At 41.4% G+C, this 13410-nt stretch overlaps 1 protein-coding gene across 2 annotated transcripts in view; it reads right to left on the reverse strand.

The window, feature by feature from the left end:
• The window catches only part of gdpd5a (glycerophosphodiester phosphodiesterase domain containing 5a), a 117906-nt gene that overhangs the window by 45323 nt on the left and 59173 nt on the right, over nucleotides 1–13410 (reverse strand). For both annotated transcript variants that reach the window (XM_084320141.1, XM_084320140.1), the window contains exons 3-9: nucleotides 9796–9899; nucleotides 8619–8712; nucleotides 8454–8513; nucleotides 8263–8361; nucleotides 4448–4541; nucleotides 2178–2323; nucleotides 635–717 (exon numbers count right to left, since the gene is read on the reverse strand). In XM_084320141.1, the coding sequence (XP_084176267.1) occupies nucleotides 635–717; nucleotides 2178–2323; nucleotides 4448–4541; nucleotides 8263–8361; nucleotides 8454–8513; nucleotides 8619–8712; nucleotides 9796–9899 (680 nt within the window). The remainder of the gene's footprint in view (nucleotides 1–634; nucleotides 718–2177; nucleotides 2324–4447; nucleotides 4542–8262; nucleotides 8362–8453; nucleotides 8514–8618; nucleotides 8713–9795; nucleotides 9900–13410) is intronic.

Genomic DNA, 13410 nt, shown 5'->3' on the forward strand with positions numbered 1-13410 from the left:
TTTGTATTTTATTTTTATATTGAAATGTTGAAGAGGAGATGTTGCAGTTGTTGCACAGTCATAAATGAAGCACTTTTTGCAGGAGATGTTGCAGATGTGGCACATAAATGAAGCACTTTTTTTGAAAAGTATACTACTTTTGAAAGGTAGTTCAATAAAAGTTGTGAAAATGTGGTTGCGTGTTGTGTCAAGTGTACATATATTCATAGCACGGGGAGGCGCCGTGGCAGTCCAGCCCCTGGCCCCTTGGGTTTCTGACAATGTGGCCCCCTGAACAATTTAGTTGAATAGCCCTGGTGTATAGGAACGAAACGACAAATCGATTATGTATGATATGCGTCTGGGCCTATAACTCGTGTTCTACACTCCAAAAAATACTTATATTCACGACGGTACTAACACGACAATGTATGAATGGAAAAATATAACGTTCCGACATCCGGAACGATAGATACCCGATGTTGAATGGGCCATAGTAATGTCGATATAGCTATAATATTTAAAAAGTTATAGCCCTGCAAAGAAGGTGAGCGACTCCATAGGCTTACAGCACTGGCAGAGAGTGGTAGAAGATGGGCAAACTGCGTGGCACAGAGTGTGTTAAGAGCTTAACATGTAGTTATTAGTTAATAACCTGATGGTGACATCACCCTCCAAGGAGCTGACCCCCTGCTGGACGGCCCTGTTGAATGACATCAGAGTGTTTTCTGGAGCCAGCTGCAGCACAAACAGAAAATACATCCCAACTCACTACTGGAGCCAGCTGCAGCACAAAGACACAGAGAACATACATCCCAACTAACTAGGTAGTTACTCTCAAATGTGTTTGTAGTAGGTACCCTGTAGTTACTCTCAAATGTGTTAATAGTAGGAACCCTGTAGTTACTCTCAAATGTGTTCATAGTAGGTAATACCCTGTAGTACTCTCAAATGTGTTTCTAGTAGGTTCCCTGTAGTTCCTCTCAAATGTGTTCGTAGTAGGTACCCTGTAGTTACTCTCAAAATCTCAGAACAGCTGTGTATCGGATCAAAAAACAAATCTTCATCAGAATCAAAATTGTAAACAAGCCCATGTGCTCATTGTATTTTATGGGCATCACTCGAAACTTGAGGCACTAGCCTTCATCCAAATGTAAATTTAACTCCTCCCCACCACAAGAAGGAAATAGTCTCAGAACAGCATGACTTTAAACAAAGTAATATTACCTCCTTTATAGATACTATAACCGTTAGCTTTTATAGTAAACATGTTCTTAAACATTCAAACTGTGATAATATGAATTATTAAAAAAAAAAAAAAAAAAACATTGTTTTTGTTTTGCTTTTGTTTGAAACTTGATTGATACACAAACAATACTTCTAAATGTGGATATACAAGACTTTATGAAGCTTTAAGAAGTGTATTGTAGTACCGTACACTTCCTTCTCTGATGTCATTATTACCAGAGGGAACCACGTGCGGGATGTGTGGTGGGAAAGTAGCCCCGTCCACCATTTTGTGACCGACAAGTCTGAGACTAGTTTGAGACACGTCTGAGACAGCTTTCATAATAAGAATTAGTCAAACCCAAAGTTAGACGCCAAGTCCTTTTATGTGAAGTGACGTGGGCTACTGCGGGAGTTTTAGCTGGTGACCAAATTAAACTATTACCCAAATATCTTTAAGTGTGTTTTTGAGAGTTTATACCCACCCTGCCTCCTCTCTCCTACCTCACACTGAAATATCAGCACTACAATAGTCTATTTCAACTGTGCAAACACTAGGTCGGATTCTCAGAAATTCTTATTCTCAGAAAGTGTGTGCGTGCGTGTGTGTGTGTGTGTGTGTGTGTGTGTGTGTGTAAATTACTCTTGTATTTTATTATGGCTGGTGTTCAGGACCACTACTATATTTGTCCAGCTGTCAAACAATAGTTTAGATTTTTTGACCCCTGGGCCTATTTCTTACTTGCCAAAGACGGTGTTGATCAGTATAAACTGTTCCAAGCTGTTGCTCATACTAGCTGCAGCCAGTTAGCCACAAGCCAATGAAAAGTCAATGTGGTCAAGCGCCTGTCTGTACAAGTTGACATTCAGTGAGCCTCAGTCAGCTTGTACAGGCAGGAGCTTGACCCCATTGAATTTGAACTCAATCTGAACAGGATTTATTTTGAAAAGCGTTGATAAAAGACACTCACCATCGGGGCTCCACGCCGACCAATGATGTTAGGTCTGGGTTTGAGGGCATGGCGGTCCATGATGCAAGGGCAGGTGAAGGTGAGTGGCGCCAGGTAGACGGCCAGGAGGATGCAGACGTACACCAGAATTACCACCATCTGGAAATCTGAAACGGGAGGAGGCCTTCAGAGTAAGAGCAGTGTTTTTCTTATCTTCACAGTGTCTCAGTGTCTGTCAGGTAAAGAAGAAGTCTGGATTTGTTGATGAAACCATTGTTGCCTATATGGGGAAATGGGCATTTGAAAAAAATCCCTACTGCTGCACTGGACACGTCGTCTTTCAAATTTGACAAAATTGTAAAATGCAATTGCAGTCCCTTTGAGAGGAACCATAATGTGGCCTAGTCAGATTCCACTGGACCGATCTCAGACCACAGCCTCTTCTCAGACCACACCCTCTTTTCTCTAATCACAACTGTTGCTTCCCTCAGACAAACAAAGTTGTTAATTATGCAAAAGTTCTAAATAACTCATGATACCTGTACCATCTGTCTGCATGATTTGATATTACCCCACATAGGACAACAAACAAGTTTAACCCTTTCACTACCTTTCACCTTTCACACCGTCTGTTGTGTGGCAGTGAAAGGGTTAACACATCCCACGCCGGAAACGGCTTACGACGTGTTTCAAGTTCATGCGAATTCTGCCAATCCACGGCGTACGACGTTATTGAGATCATATTAAATTTTTTCACCATGTTATTCATAATTCCCTCACGGAGCCTCGTCTGATGCAGTGGGAGCATGCACAACTCTGCAACGCTTCAATACTGCCGCCTGGTGGATGATCGGCGAGTTGCCAAACCGGAAATGGACGAGTCGATATCGGTGCGTCTGGGAAATGCGTCCGGCACTCGCATATTGTTGCGGGACTGTAGACACACGTCCATGTGTAGCAATCGCTGCCATAACGCAATAATCTATACGATTTGGCCGTTTATTATGCTTATACAAACCGGAAATGGATTTAGGAGATCGCCGTCAAATAAGTGGGATGTTTTTCCTCCAGTCTCATCGTCGAACGGTAAGAGGACACTGACGTCATTTTCAGCGCGTTTGTTTATTATTATCCATGCAAACTGCTCTGATCAATATATCACCCATACTACATAAGGCATTTACCGACGATCACGGAATTATAAACGACCCCCCCCCCCCCCGTTCATCCGCGCATGATCAGTCATAACGTTTAGGATCATGTACAGTTGAAATCTTTAATATAGCGTGTATCGCCAACAAACAGCATTTGATAATCTATATGCGTTTATGCCTATATCTCACGTTCTAGGAATTACTGCAGAAAATGATAAAAACATATTTATATTCTAGATCTAGACGGTATTTTCGTATGAATCTATGAATGAAAAAGTAAAACGTTCCTACATCCTGAACGATAGATAATCGATGTTGAATGGGCCATAGTAATGTCAATTTAGCAATACAATTTAAAAAGTTATTGCCCTGCAAAGAAGGTGAACATCTCCATAGGCTTACAGTGCTGGCAGAGAGTGGTATAAGATGCTCAAATTGCGTGGCAGGGAATGTGTTAACCTTCTGTATTGTTGCGGTGAAAGGGTTAACCCTTTGGTAGTGAAAGGGTTAATGTAAACCAAAAAAGATTTATAATAAAGAACAATACAAATAATAAATAAATAAAGTACAGTAACTATCTCAGTGATGATGACGGTACATTTAGCTTGAAATATATAAAACAGCATGGCGGCTGAGTGGCGCAGTGGGCAAGGCGCTCGCCACTAATGCAGGATATGCTGGTATCGAGCCCAGCTCTCGGCGTTGCTACCGGCTTGGCCGGCCGTCATACTAACACAATTGGCAAGTGTTAGAGGGTGGGAAACCCGGTGGGTGGGGATTGGACGTTGTGGACAGCGACTCCTACAGGTCGGTTGGGTGACGCCGGTACGGCGGAAACAGGAAGTATCGGGGGCAGCGTGAGCCTCCCACGCGTTACTCCTCGCCACTGAGAGTTCGAGCTGTTGCGGTGAAAAGATGCGACAGGCTGCCTCCTCGTGTACCGGAGGGGACACGTGATGCAAGGCTTCTATCCTCACTACAGCCGACCAGTAGGAGGCATAGTCTAGCAACATTCAAGACAGGGGAGGGAAGAATTGGAAACACGAAATTGGAATGGGAGAAAAAAATTAAAAATAGGGAGAAAAAGTGGATAAAAAAAAAGAAATATGTAAAACAGACATTGAAACACAGACTTACTGGACCTCTCCTTCCGGACCACATAGTCAGCCACCAGCCAGCCAACACCTGTGACTACTGCTAGGGCTCCTATGTGCAGGAAGGGTGCTGTGGACTGGGGCCACAAACAGACAGAGATGTAGAATTATTAAGCCAAACACTATCATTAAGCAATAATATTATATATAATAATAATAATTATGTTCAAGTGAAGTACAGTTTAACCCTTTCACTACCACACTACAGAAGGTTAACCCTTTCACTACCACACTACAGACGGTTAACCGTCTGTAGTGTGGTAGTGAGGTTTAACCTTCTGTAGTGTGGTCGTGAAAGGGTTAACCCTTTGTTGTGTAGCAGTGAAAGGGTTAACCTTCTGTAATGTCGCAGTGAGCGAATTAACCATTTGGTAGTGTTGTAGTGAAAGGGTTAAAATATAAGGAGAAAACACCTCACCTTTCATAAAAAAATTTGCACCCTAGGTATTATCTAGTTCAGTGGTTCTCAAACTGTGGTATGCGTACCACTGGTGGTACTGGGGGGGGGGGGATATATATATATATATATATATAATAGCATTTACATTTTTTTTGCAGTCAGGCCACTGAACTTAGAAGCAGGCCAGGCCAGTGTTTCTAGTTGCGGTGGCGTGATAGTTAGATAACCTAAGTGGGGAACAACAAGGACTGATCACTGTGACAGAGAGTAATGCAGTCAACTCAAGTTCAGACCTATGTAACTATTACGTTAGCACTAAAAGTAAATTTTCTTCTGGAATCAGAAACTTCAGAATGTCATCTTTCAAAAGAGACCAGGCTCATGCATGTGCTATAAGTATAAAGTATGTTGTTTTGTATGCAGTCCTCAAAAACGAAAACTAAAATGACCAGGAGACTCATTGCAGGTTAACAGGCTAAACAGTCATAAATCTTTTATTCAACTTCAGCCCTGATCATAACCATTTTTATTTGTAGATTTTTTGTAATGCCAGATACAAAATTAAATACTCCCACTTTTCTGAAGAGTTGTTGTTAAATATGACATTACAAAAAACAAAAATCCATCAAAATCTGTGTTGTTGCTAATCATTGACACATGCCTAGCCTGTAATAACCCCCCCCCCCCCTGCTTATGTGCCCTGCTTATGTGAGTTGTCAATGGACAACAACATGCTGTGTGTGTGTGTGTGAGAGCGAGATAATGAAGGACAATTGCTTGCTGTGTGAGAGAGAGAGAGAGAGAGAGAGAGAGAGAGAGAGAGAGAGAGAGAGAGAGAGAGAGAGAGAGAGAGATAGAGAGAATTAAGTACATTTGCTGAAATACAGTTAATTTTCTCACTTGCTATGTGAGAATGTTAGTTATTATGTTATCAATGGCCCTTGCATTGTATGAGTTGTGTGGAAGAGTTTGCTAGTTCTAGTGCTACCCCTTTGTACATTGTGGCTGTGTCTGACAAAAGTTAACAATAAATAATGGTATTAGCAATACATTTGCCTCCTGCGTGAACTGTGCATAGCTGAATAGACTGTATTTTAACGTCGGTCATATGGTGGTACTTGGAGCCAGCTACGTTCTCAGGTGGTACTTGGTGTAAAAAGTTTGAGAACCACTGATCTAGTTACATGTACATGTTAGATTATAAAAGAAACAATACAACATGTTCATGAATCTTAATACAATAAGATAAGATATTCCTTTATTGATCCCCTTGGGGAAATTTGGGCGTTATAGCAGCATGGGGGAGGGGAGGTACAGGTATGGGCAGGGTAATAGTAGAAAGACATAAATATAGGCAATACAATTATAGTAAAGATAAAAAATAAGCAGTGTAAACAATACAATTAACTCTGAATATAAAAATATGATAAAGTAAACTGTGTAATCACAGGTGCAGATGAGGGGTCTGTATGCCCTACAAGTTATATTATACATTACAATAAATATGGGAAATAAAACGCTTAGAATCTGAATATATACTATATAAGTAAAGTAAACAGTATACACAGGTGCAGCGTATATAATGCAGCCAATGCATTCAGCTAAATGAAATAAATATACAGTATGCACTTAATGAAGTGACTTGTGAGTTCACAGCCATGAACACAAATTGGAACAGGGCCTCAGGCCACATGCAGCGGCGCCACAAACGCATTCCAGCTGTGGAAAACACCAGACGACACCCATGCTGGGCAGGCAAGCAGTAAACTGGAGTGATAACCACCCACTACACACGGACTTGGCTGAAAGAAGGAGCACGTTCAGTGTTAGACTAAGACTCCCTAGATGTAACACTGAACGGCACAGGAAGTCCTTCATTCCGACAGCCATTAACACTTTCAGTGCCAGCAGGGGGCACACGATTTAGCGCTCTATTCAATGAGAGGGTGAGCACATTTGCGAACGCATAAACTATATCTTAAATTATGGCTATGTGTCTAATACGCCGTCGCTTATCAATGACTTGTTTGCAGTCAACATTGTCGAAACGGATTGTTTTTTTTTTTAAATCAGTACATTTCCGTTTTATACCATTTTGAAAAACGCTTGTTTTTTTAAACTTCCAGGAAAAAAAAGAGATTCTGCAGGAATCGCTCTTTAGTGGAATACACAAAACACGGCCTATTTATGAATCATTTTCAAATAAACGCTAGATTATCGATAGTATATGTGTACTTATGCACGCTAGAGAAGGGGGCTGAAAGATCGATTATCCATTTCCTGATCAGCACACACACACATATGGGACACGCTGAGATATAGGTGAAAAAAACTCTGATTACCCCAAGACTGGTAAAATGTATTCCTTACCTCAGATCAGATGTTCTCCAAAAAGATTATTCCAATTCCTGATCGCCATTCCAAATATCGATCGCGTTTATTGATCCAACGCTGGGTACTGGAAACACATATTCCACGCTGTTCTGAGAGTGGGCAATGAATGGGATCGTCTCCGGTTACATGCCCGATAAGTAAAATGTGGATTCCGGAGTCTTTTTTTCCCATCCATTTCATTCAGTCCAATCCAATGGGTGCAATACCATCCGGAGAGGATAGGGGGTGGTATTTTCCCTGTTCGAGCTCAAAGCCAGTCCCAATGGTAACGTGAGGCTAGATTGATGAAAAATGAATGGAAATCGCTAATAAAAAAAATAACAATTAAAAACTAGATTTCTCGTCGTCGACTCGTCGCATGGCATGAAATAATGAGATTTCTCGTGGCTGGCACTCAAAGTGTTAATACTCTATAATGCATCACTGTGCCTCACTGCATCACTGAGCACAGGGTGACAGTACAGCCTGGCAAAATCTTCCTGGACACTTTCAAATGTTTACACTTCTCACAATCTTCCTGGACACTTTTCACTTTACATTTTCACACTTATTACATTTTACTGTATATTTTTGGCTGGATAGTTGTATATTTAAGATTTTAGAATGTATATACATACCAGAATGTAGATCCCGGACCGTATTTTATTCTTTATTCTATTTTATTCTTATTTTTAATATTATTATATTCTTATTCTTATTTGAGTCCTATTGACTACCTAAATGTTTATTGTTGTTCAATGTGAGCGATCTGTAGTGCCGAATTTCCCTCTGGATTATTAAAGGATTTCTATTATATTCTATTCTAATACTGAAGCAATTTAAGAGCAGACTTGAGCTGTAGATTCTGTCCTTAAAACACCTTACTTAGACCATCCATCTGAATAAATAATCTATTAGAATAAAATAAACAATTATAGTTTCAATGGCGTTCTGAAAAACTTTGTCATAAGAGTAAACAGCTATAAAAACCACACCACTAGTTTAAGTAGTATACACACACCAACCTGTAGAGACATAAGGATGATGTCCCACTCATCTCCCCATATATCATCCACGGAGACGACACCAGAAATAGCACTGATGGCAGTGGCCAACACTCCAATCTGTGGTGACAAAATGCATGTGCTCAAGTGACAGATTGGTTTCAGGATTGTTTGAGGAGCAAATCCTAGAATCATTTCAGTAGGTGATTTACCTTGTGCACCCAATACATGTTCATCTGCTGCCCCAATGAAATATGAAAAAGTGCTAAAATCTGCAAAGTAAACACAAACATAGTAAGTTAAATCCATCCATGCATCAAAAGCAGAACAGGAAAAAATAAAAATAAAAAAAACATGATTAATTGATTATCCATTACCAGTAAGAATGTAATGTAACTGAATCCCACAGCAGTGGTTGCAAGAATAGGGACCGTCCCATCCCTCCATTCTCCAGAGCGATTATATAATGCCCTGCAAGGAGAGACAGGAGTAAGTTAACTTTAAAGGGGAACTATCTTATAAATGGCCTTTTTGAGTGTTTAGCATTGTTTCCTAGCTATGTGAACTTATATTAATATGATCTATGTCTCAAAATTCTCATATTGGCGCATTCTTCCAATTCTCCTCTCACAATATTCACCCTCACTGAACTGAGTCATTTGAAAATGTGCGCGATATGTGATGTCAGAGAGACACCGCTGCATGATAATGTTCAGGCGACGACGCCGCTGCGCAGTGGTTTAGGAGCCCAGGCTCAAAACGGCTCGAGATCTTGAGGTAGAAAAATGCTGTTTTTGAGGACTTGATTAGAAATACAAAACAATGAATAAAAAAAATATATATATTACAGAGGTGTTCCATAGACTCACAGGAATTGTGTAAAAGTGCCCAAATAGTGAAAGAAATAGTAAAATAGTTCCCCTTTAATGAAGGTAAAACAATGTCTATGAACCTTTTGCAATCAGGTTTTAGATGCGTCCATTCAACTAAAGGTAACTCTTTTCAAAGTTGTAAATGATATAATGCCACATTCATCAGAACAAGGTTTCCGTGTTTTAGTCATAATAACCTGCATTTGATATCACTATCTGAACGTTTTAAATGTACCTTTGTAGAGTCAAATATACACTGTTATTTCTGTAGAGCACAATCATTGGGAAAAATCTAAATTTGGATTATTTACTCACAAGTTCTGACACTGCTGGATATAATTTATATGGAAATCTCTACTGCACGTGTTATTGGGGTTGGACAAGCAATCATTGAACTTTGGGTCTCAGCAGCAGAGAAAGATAAAGCCACAATCTAGCAGCGGCGTGGGGTCGGGATGTTGGTCCTGGGGAGTCCTGGGGTGGGGAGGAAATGTCTTTTGTGGTGTCTTTGATTTCGTTTTTTTATGTTCTGTATTTATTATGTTTGTTCTTTCTATTGTCATTTCTATTGTCGTTATTGTTATTACTATTATTGTCCTGTGAAGTCCTGTTTATTATTATTGTATTGTGTGTTGTATGTCTTATGTTCCATAAATAAAAAAAATAAAAAAAAATTACTCACAAGTTGAAGTCGTTGTAGTCGTTACGAGCCACCCACCAGAAGTAGACCCAGAAGGACAGCAGGAAGAAAGAGCTGCACAGGATGATGAACCATGTGCACTCATACTGTAGAGCAGGAGAAAAACAACAAACTATTTAAGAATTGAGTTGTGGTAGTCTTATGATGCATGTACTCACTCAGTGAGCTACTCCATTAACCAGCCAGTCACTGGAAGTATGGTAATTTCCAATAGAGCTGAACAACCTACAGTAGGAAACTCGACGTTAACACAGTTGACCATTTTGTCGCCCAAGAAAAAGTTTCTGAACTTTGTAGGGCTGACCTCGATTGGTAGAATAGTCGACTAATCGATCGAAAGGAGCCGTAGTCGACTGCCAACCTCTTAGTCGAATGCAAAAATCATTGTATCATTCTTTCCAAAAGCAAAGAGGCCTAGAAGCGTGGCTAACGCTAATGGCGCACATACCAGCAAAGAAAACGGGCACAGGGGCACTGAAAGAGGATTTCACACACTAGACATATCAAGATGTATCCATCAGTGGACCAATTGCATGCTTTCGCAGAGGACGAGAAGCCTTCAGTCGATTTTTTTTTTATATTTTTTTAATCTACTTTTTCTCCTCCTTTTTTTCCCTGTGATTTTTCTCCCCATCCCAATTTACCTCTCGTGCCAATTCTCCCTGTCCTGTCCTGATCGTTGCTCACATATGCCCCCCACTGGCCGGTTGTAGGATAGAAGCCTTGCATCACATGTCCCCTCCGATACATGTGGAGGCAGCCTGTCACATCTTTTCACCTGCCAGCACGGACTCTCATTTGGCGAGGAGTAATGTGTAGGAGGCAGAGCATGTGAGCGGCCCGGCGCGGGAGCGGCACGGGGAGTGGAGCGGGTGGTTTTGAAGTGAGCGGCGGAGTGGGTTTTAAAATGGGTCGGTGCGACTTCCGGAGCGTGAGTTCTCCTCCGCTCCGGGCCGCTCAGTGCACACGGCACTGCGCGCAAAATCATAGCATGCTCGGTTTCTCCCAGACCAGTAGGCAAGATCAAACCCTGACGATGTCAAAGATGTCATTGCATTTTGGAAAAAAAACTCCCAAGTCCTTTCCACGCCCGACTAAAGTTGCCCGCAAAGTGTTCAGTATTCCCAGTGGCTCTGCGAGCGCAGAGCGGGTGTTTTCCACTGCCGGTTTGATGTCAAGAAATCACTGCATGAGTTTGAAGCCTCAGACATTGGCTAAACTCGTGTTCTTGAAGGTGAACTCAAAGATAATGTAGCCGTAGGCAGTGGCACTGCATGGCAGATATAGGCACAAGACATGAGCATTGTTTTATTTTGTTTAAAATGCACAAAGTGACAAAAACGAATAGCCTATAGCCTACTTTATTGCAAAATGCAATAATTGGCCTGCCTAAAGTTAATGGCCCAAAGTTAGCAGCATTGCAGCGATGCTATTATTATTTTTAATTTCATATAGCCTATAGCCTATATTGCAAAATGCAATAGGCCTGCCTAAAGTTAATGGCCCAAAGTTAGCAGCATTGCAGCGATGCTATTATTATTTTTAATTTCATACATTTATATAAATGTAGCCTATATCCAACAGCACTTTTATATTGGTTGATTGTATTCGAGTTTTTCAAAGGCTATAGGAAACTTGCACATTGAGTATTTTGTTTGTGTTTTACTGTGAGACACTTTGTAGACAGTTATGTCGAGTTATATTTTTATTTTCATAGGCATATTAGCTATGTGATTTCCTGAGTTTGTTTGATAACAAGCCTGTTGCATTAATTGTCTTCAGTGGCTAAGCCAAGGCCTTATAGGCCTATTACGGCCTCCTCTGAGGCTCTGAATGTCATATTCGTAATTTTGTATCCGTCTTATGCTGCCCAGGCTGTCAGTGATATGTTCTACCTCCGATTGATTGGTTGATTTAATACTTTATTAACAGTATGCAAAAAGGTATAGGCCTACAGTGTAATTAAATTAGCTAAACGGATAATACAAGGTATATGCCCTGCATAATTAGTATTTTTTTTGTGGTTCTTCCGTCACTGCGTTGAACGTCTTGGTGGTGCCCGCTGGTGCAGTGGTAAATAAAAAAAAGTACCATACTTCGGTTGATAGATTTAAACTGGGTCTGTTTTCATTATTCTATGATATTTTAAATAACAAAATCAAGAATTTACGCATGTTGCTGCGGTCTGAAACGAAGGCCTTCAGGAAATCCGATGTGTTTAATTAGCCAATTCCAGGAAAACAGCACTTTCTTTATTTCCCCCGCTGTAATTTTTTTCTGCTGAGCGGGGTAGAACGGGGAGCGCTTGATGCCAAATGAAGTTGAGCGCTGAGCGGCGTGGCGGCGGGATCAACATGAGCGATTAGCGGAGCGGAACAAGCCGTCTAGAGCGAAGAGCGGATTTCTCGGCCGCGCCGCTCTGCTCACATGCTCTGGTAGGAGGCTCACACTGCCCCCGCCATTTTCCTGACTTTGCTGTGCAGGCGCCCCAACCGACCTGTAGGAGTCGCTGTTCACAACGACCAGACTACCTTCGACTTCCCACCCGCTAACTCTGCCAATTGAGTTAGTATGACGGCCGGCCCAAGCCGGAGGCAACGCCAACAGCCGGATTCGAACCCGGTGTCTCTTGCGTTGGTGACAAGCGCAATGTCCGCTGCGCCACCCAGCCGCCCTCGCCTTCAGTCGACTTCTTCAGACATTAACCACCCCCCACAGCCCAAATGGAATGACCCCCCAAAAATAATTTAAAAAAGTATATTTTTTTCTTGCATTCAGGGGGGTACTATCGGCAAATTTCGGCCAATCAAAGTCAACTATACAAATCCAAATTGGAGACAGGCCTAGAACTTTGGGTGATAATAGTCATCATCAAAGCCAAATCAGATTTCTGTGCTACATTGTTTCCCTACCAACGTGACAATAGTTCCATAAAATTTATATTCCACCTGCAGTGACCAAAATGGCTAGAATGGTAGTCTCTTATTATTCTCACCAGAAATGGAAGATACTTTGTTGATAGTTGTTAAAAAAAATGGAGCTGGTGCTCCAACACCTTTATTTGAAAGAAAACCTTTCTAAGAGCTTCCTTGGTCAAAATGAGATCACTACAAAAAACATACAATTCTCTCACTGGGCCACATCAGAATACAGTGACCCACCGATCAGGTCGCTTGCTGTGTGTTCGCCCTGTTATAGTTGTGAGAACAATGTACTGTATTTAGCGCTGTGAATATTTCCTTGAAACACAAGACATAATACCTACTAGGCCTGTCCCCGAGTAAGGATTTGTAAAGTCAACTTTGAAATAGTCGACTGTAATAATATTTTCTTGTAATCGTTCTTGGGACGCCGAGACGCTAAGTTTACACCCTGCCCTGGATGACCTATAGCATCACATGTCAACGAAGTCTTTGTAACCCCTCGTTTGTCCTCTGCCTTGACTTGTGGGCCAAAGGTACAGGATGGAAGAGTTTGTGTTCACCAGTGCCCAAGGACACTTCCCTCCAGCAATTAACTGGATTACTGGTTAAAACCATTAAGGAGAGGAAGGGGGGGGGGGGGGGGGGGGGGGTGGAAGGAAGACCTGTTGAGCAT

Source organism: Notolepis coatsorum (genome assembly GCF_963971535.1).
Source record: "Notolepis coatsorum genome assembly, chromosome: 8".
In the NCBI taxonomy this organism is placed as follows: Eukaryota; Metazoa; Chordata; class Actinopteri; order Aulopiformes; family Paralepididae; genus Notolepis; species Notolepis coatsorum.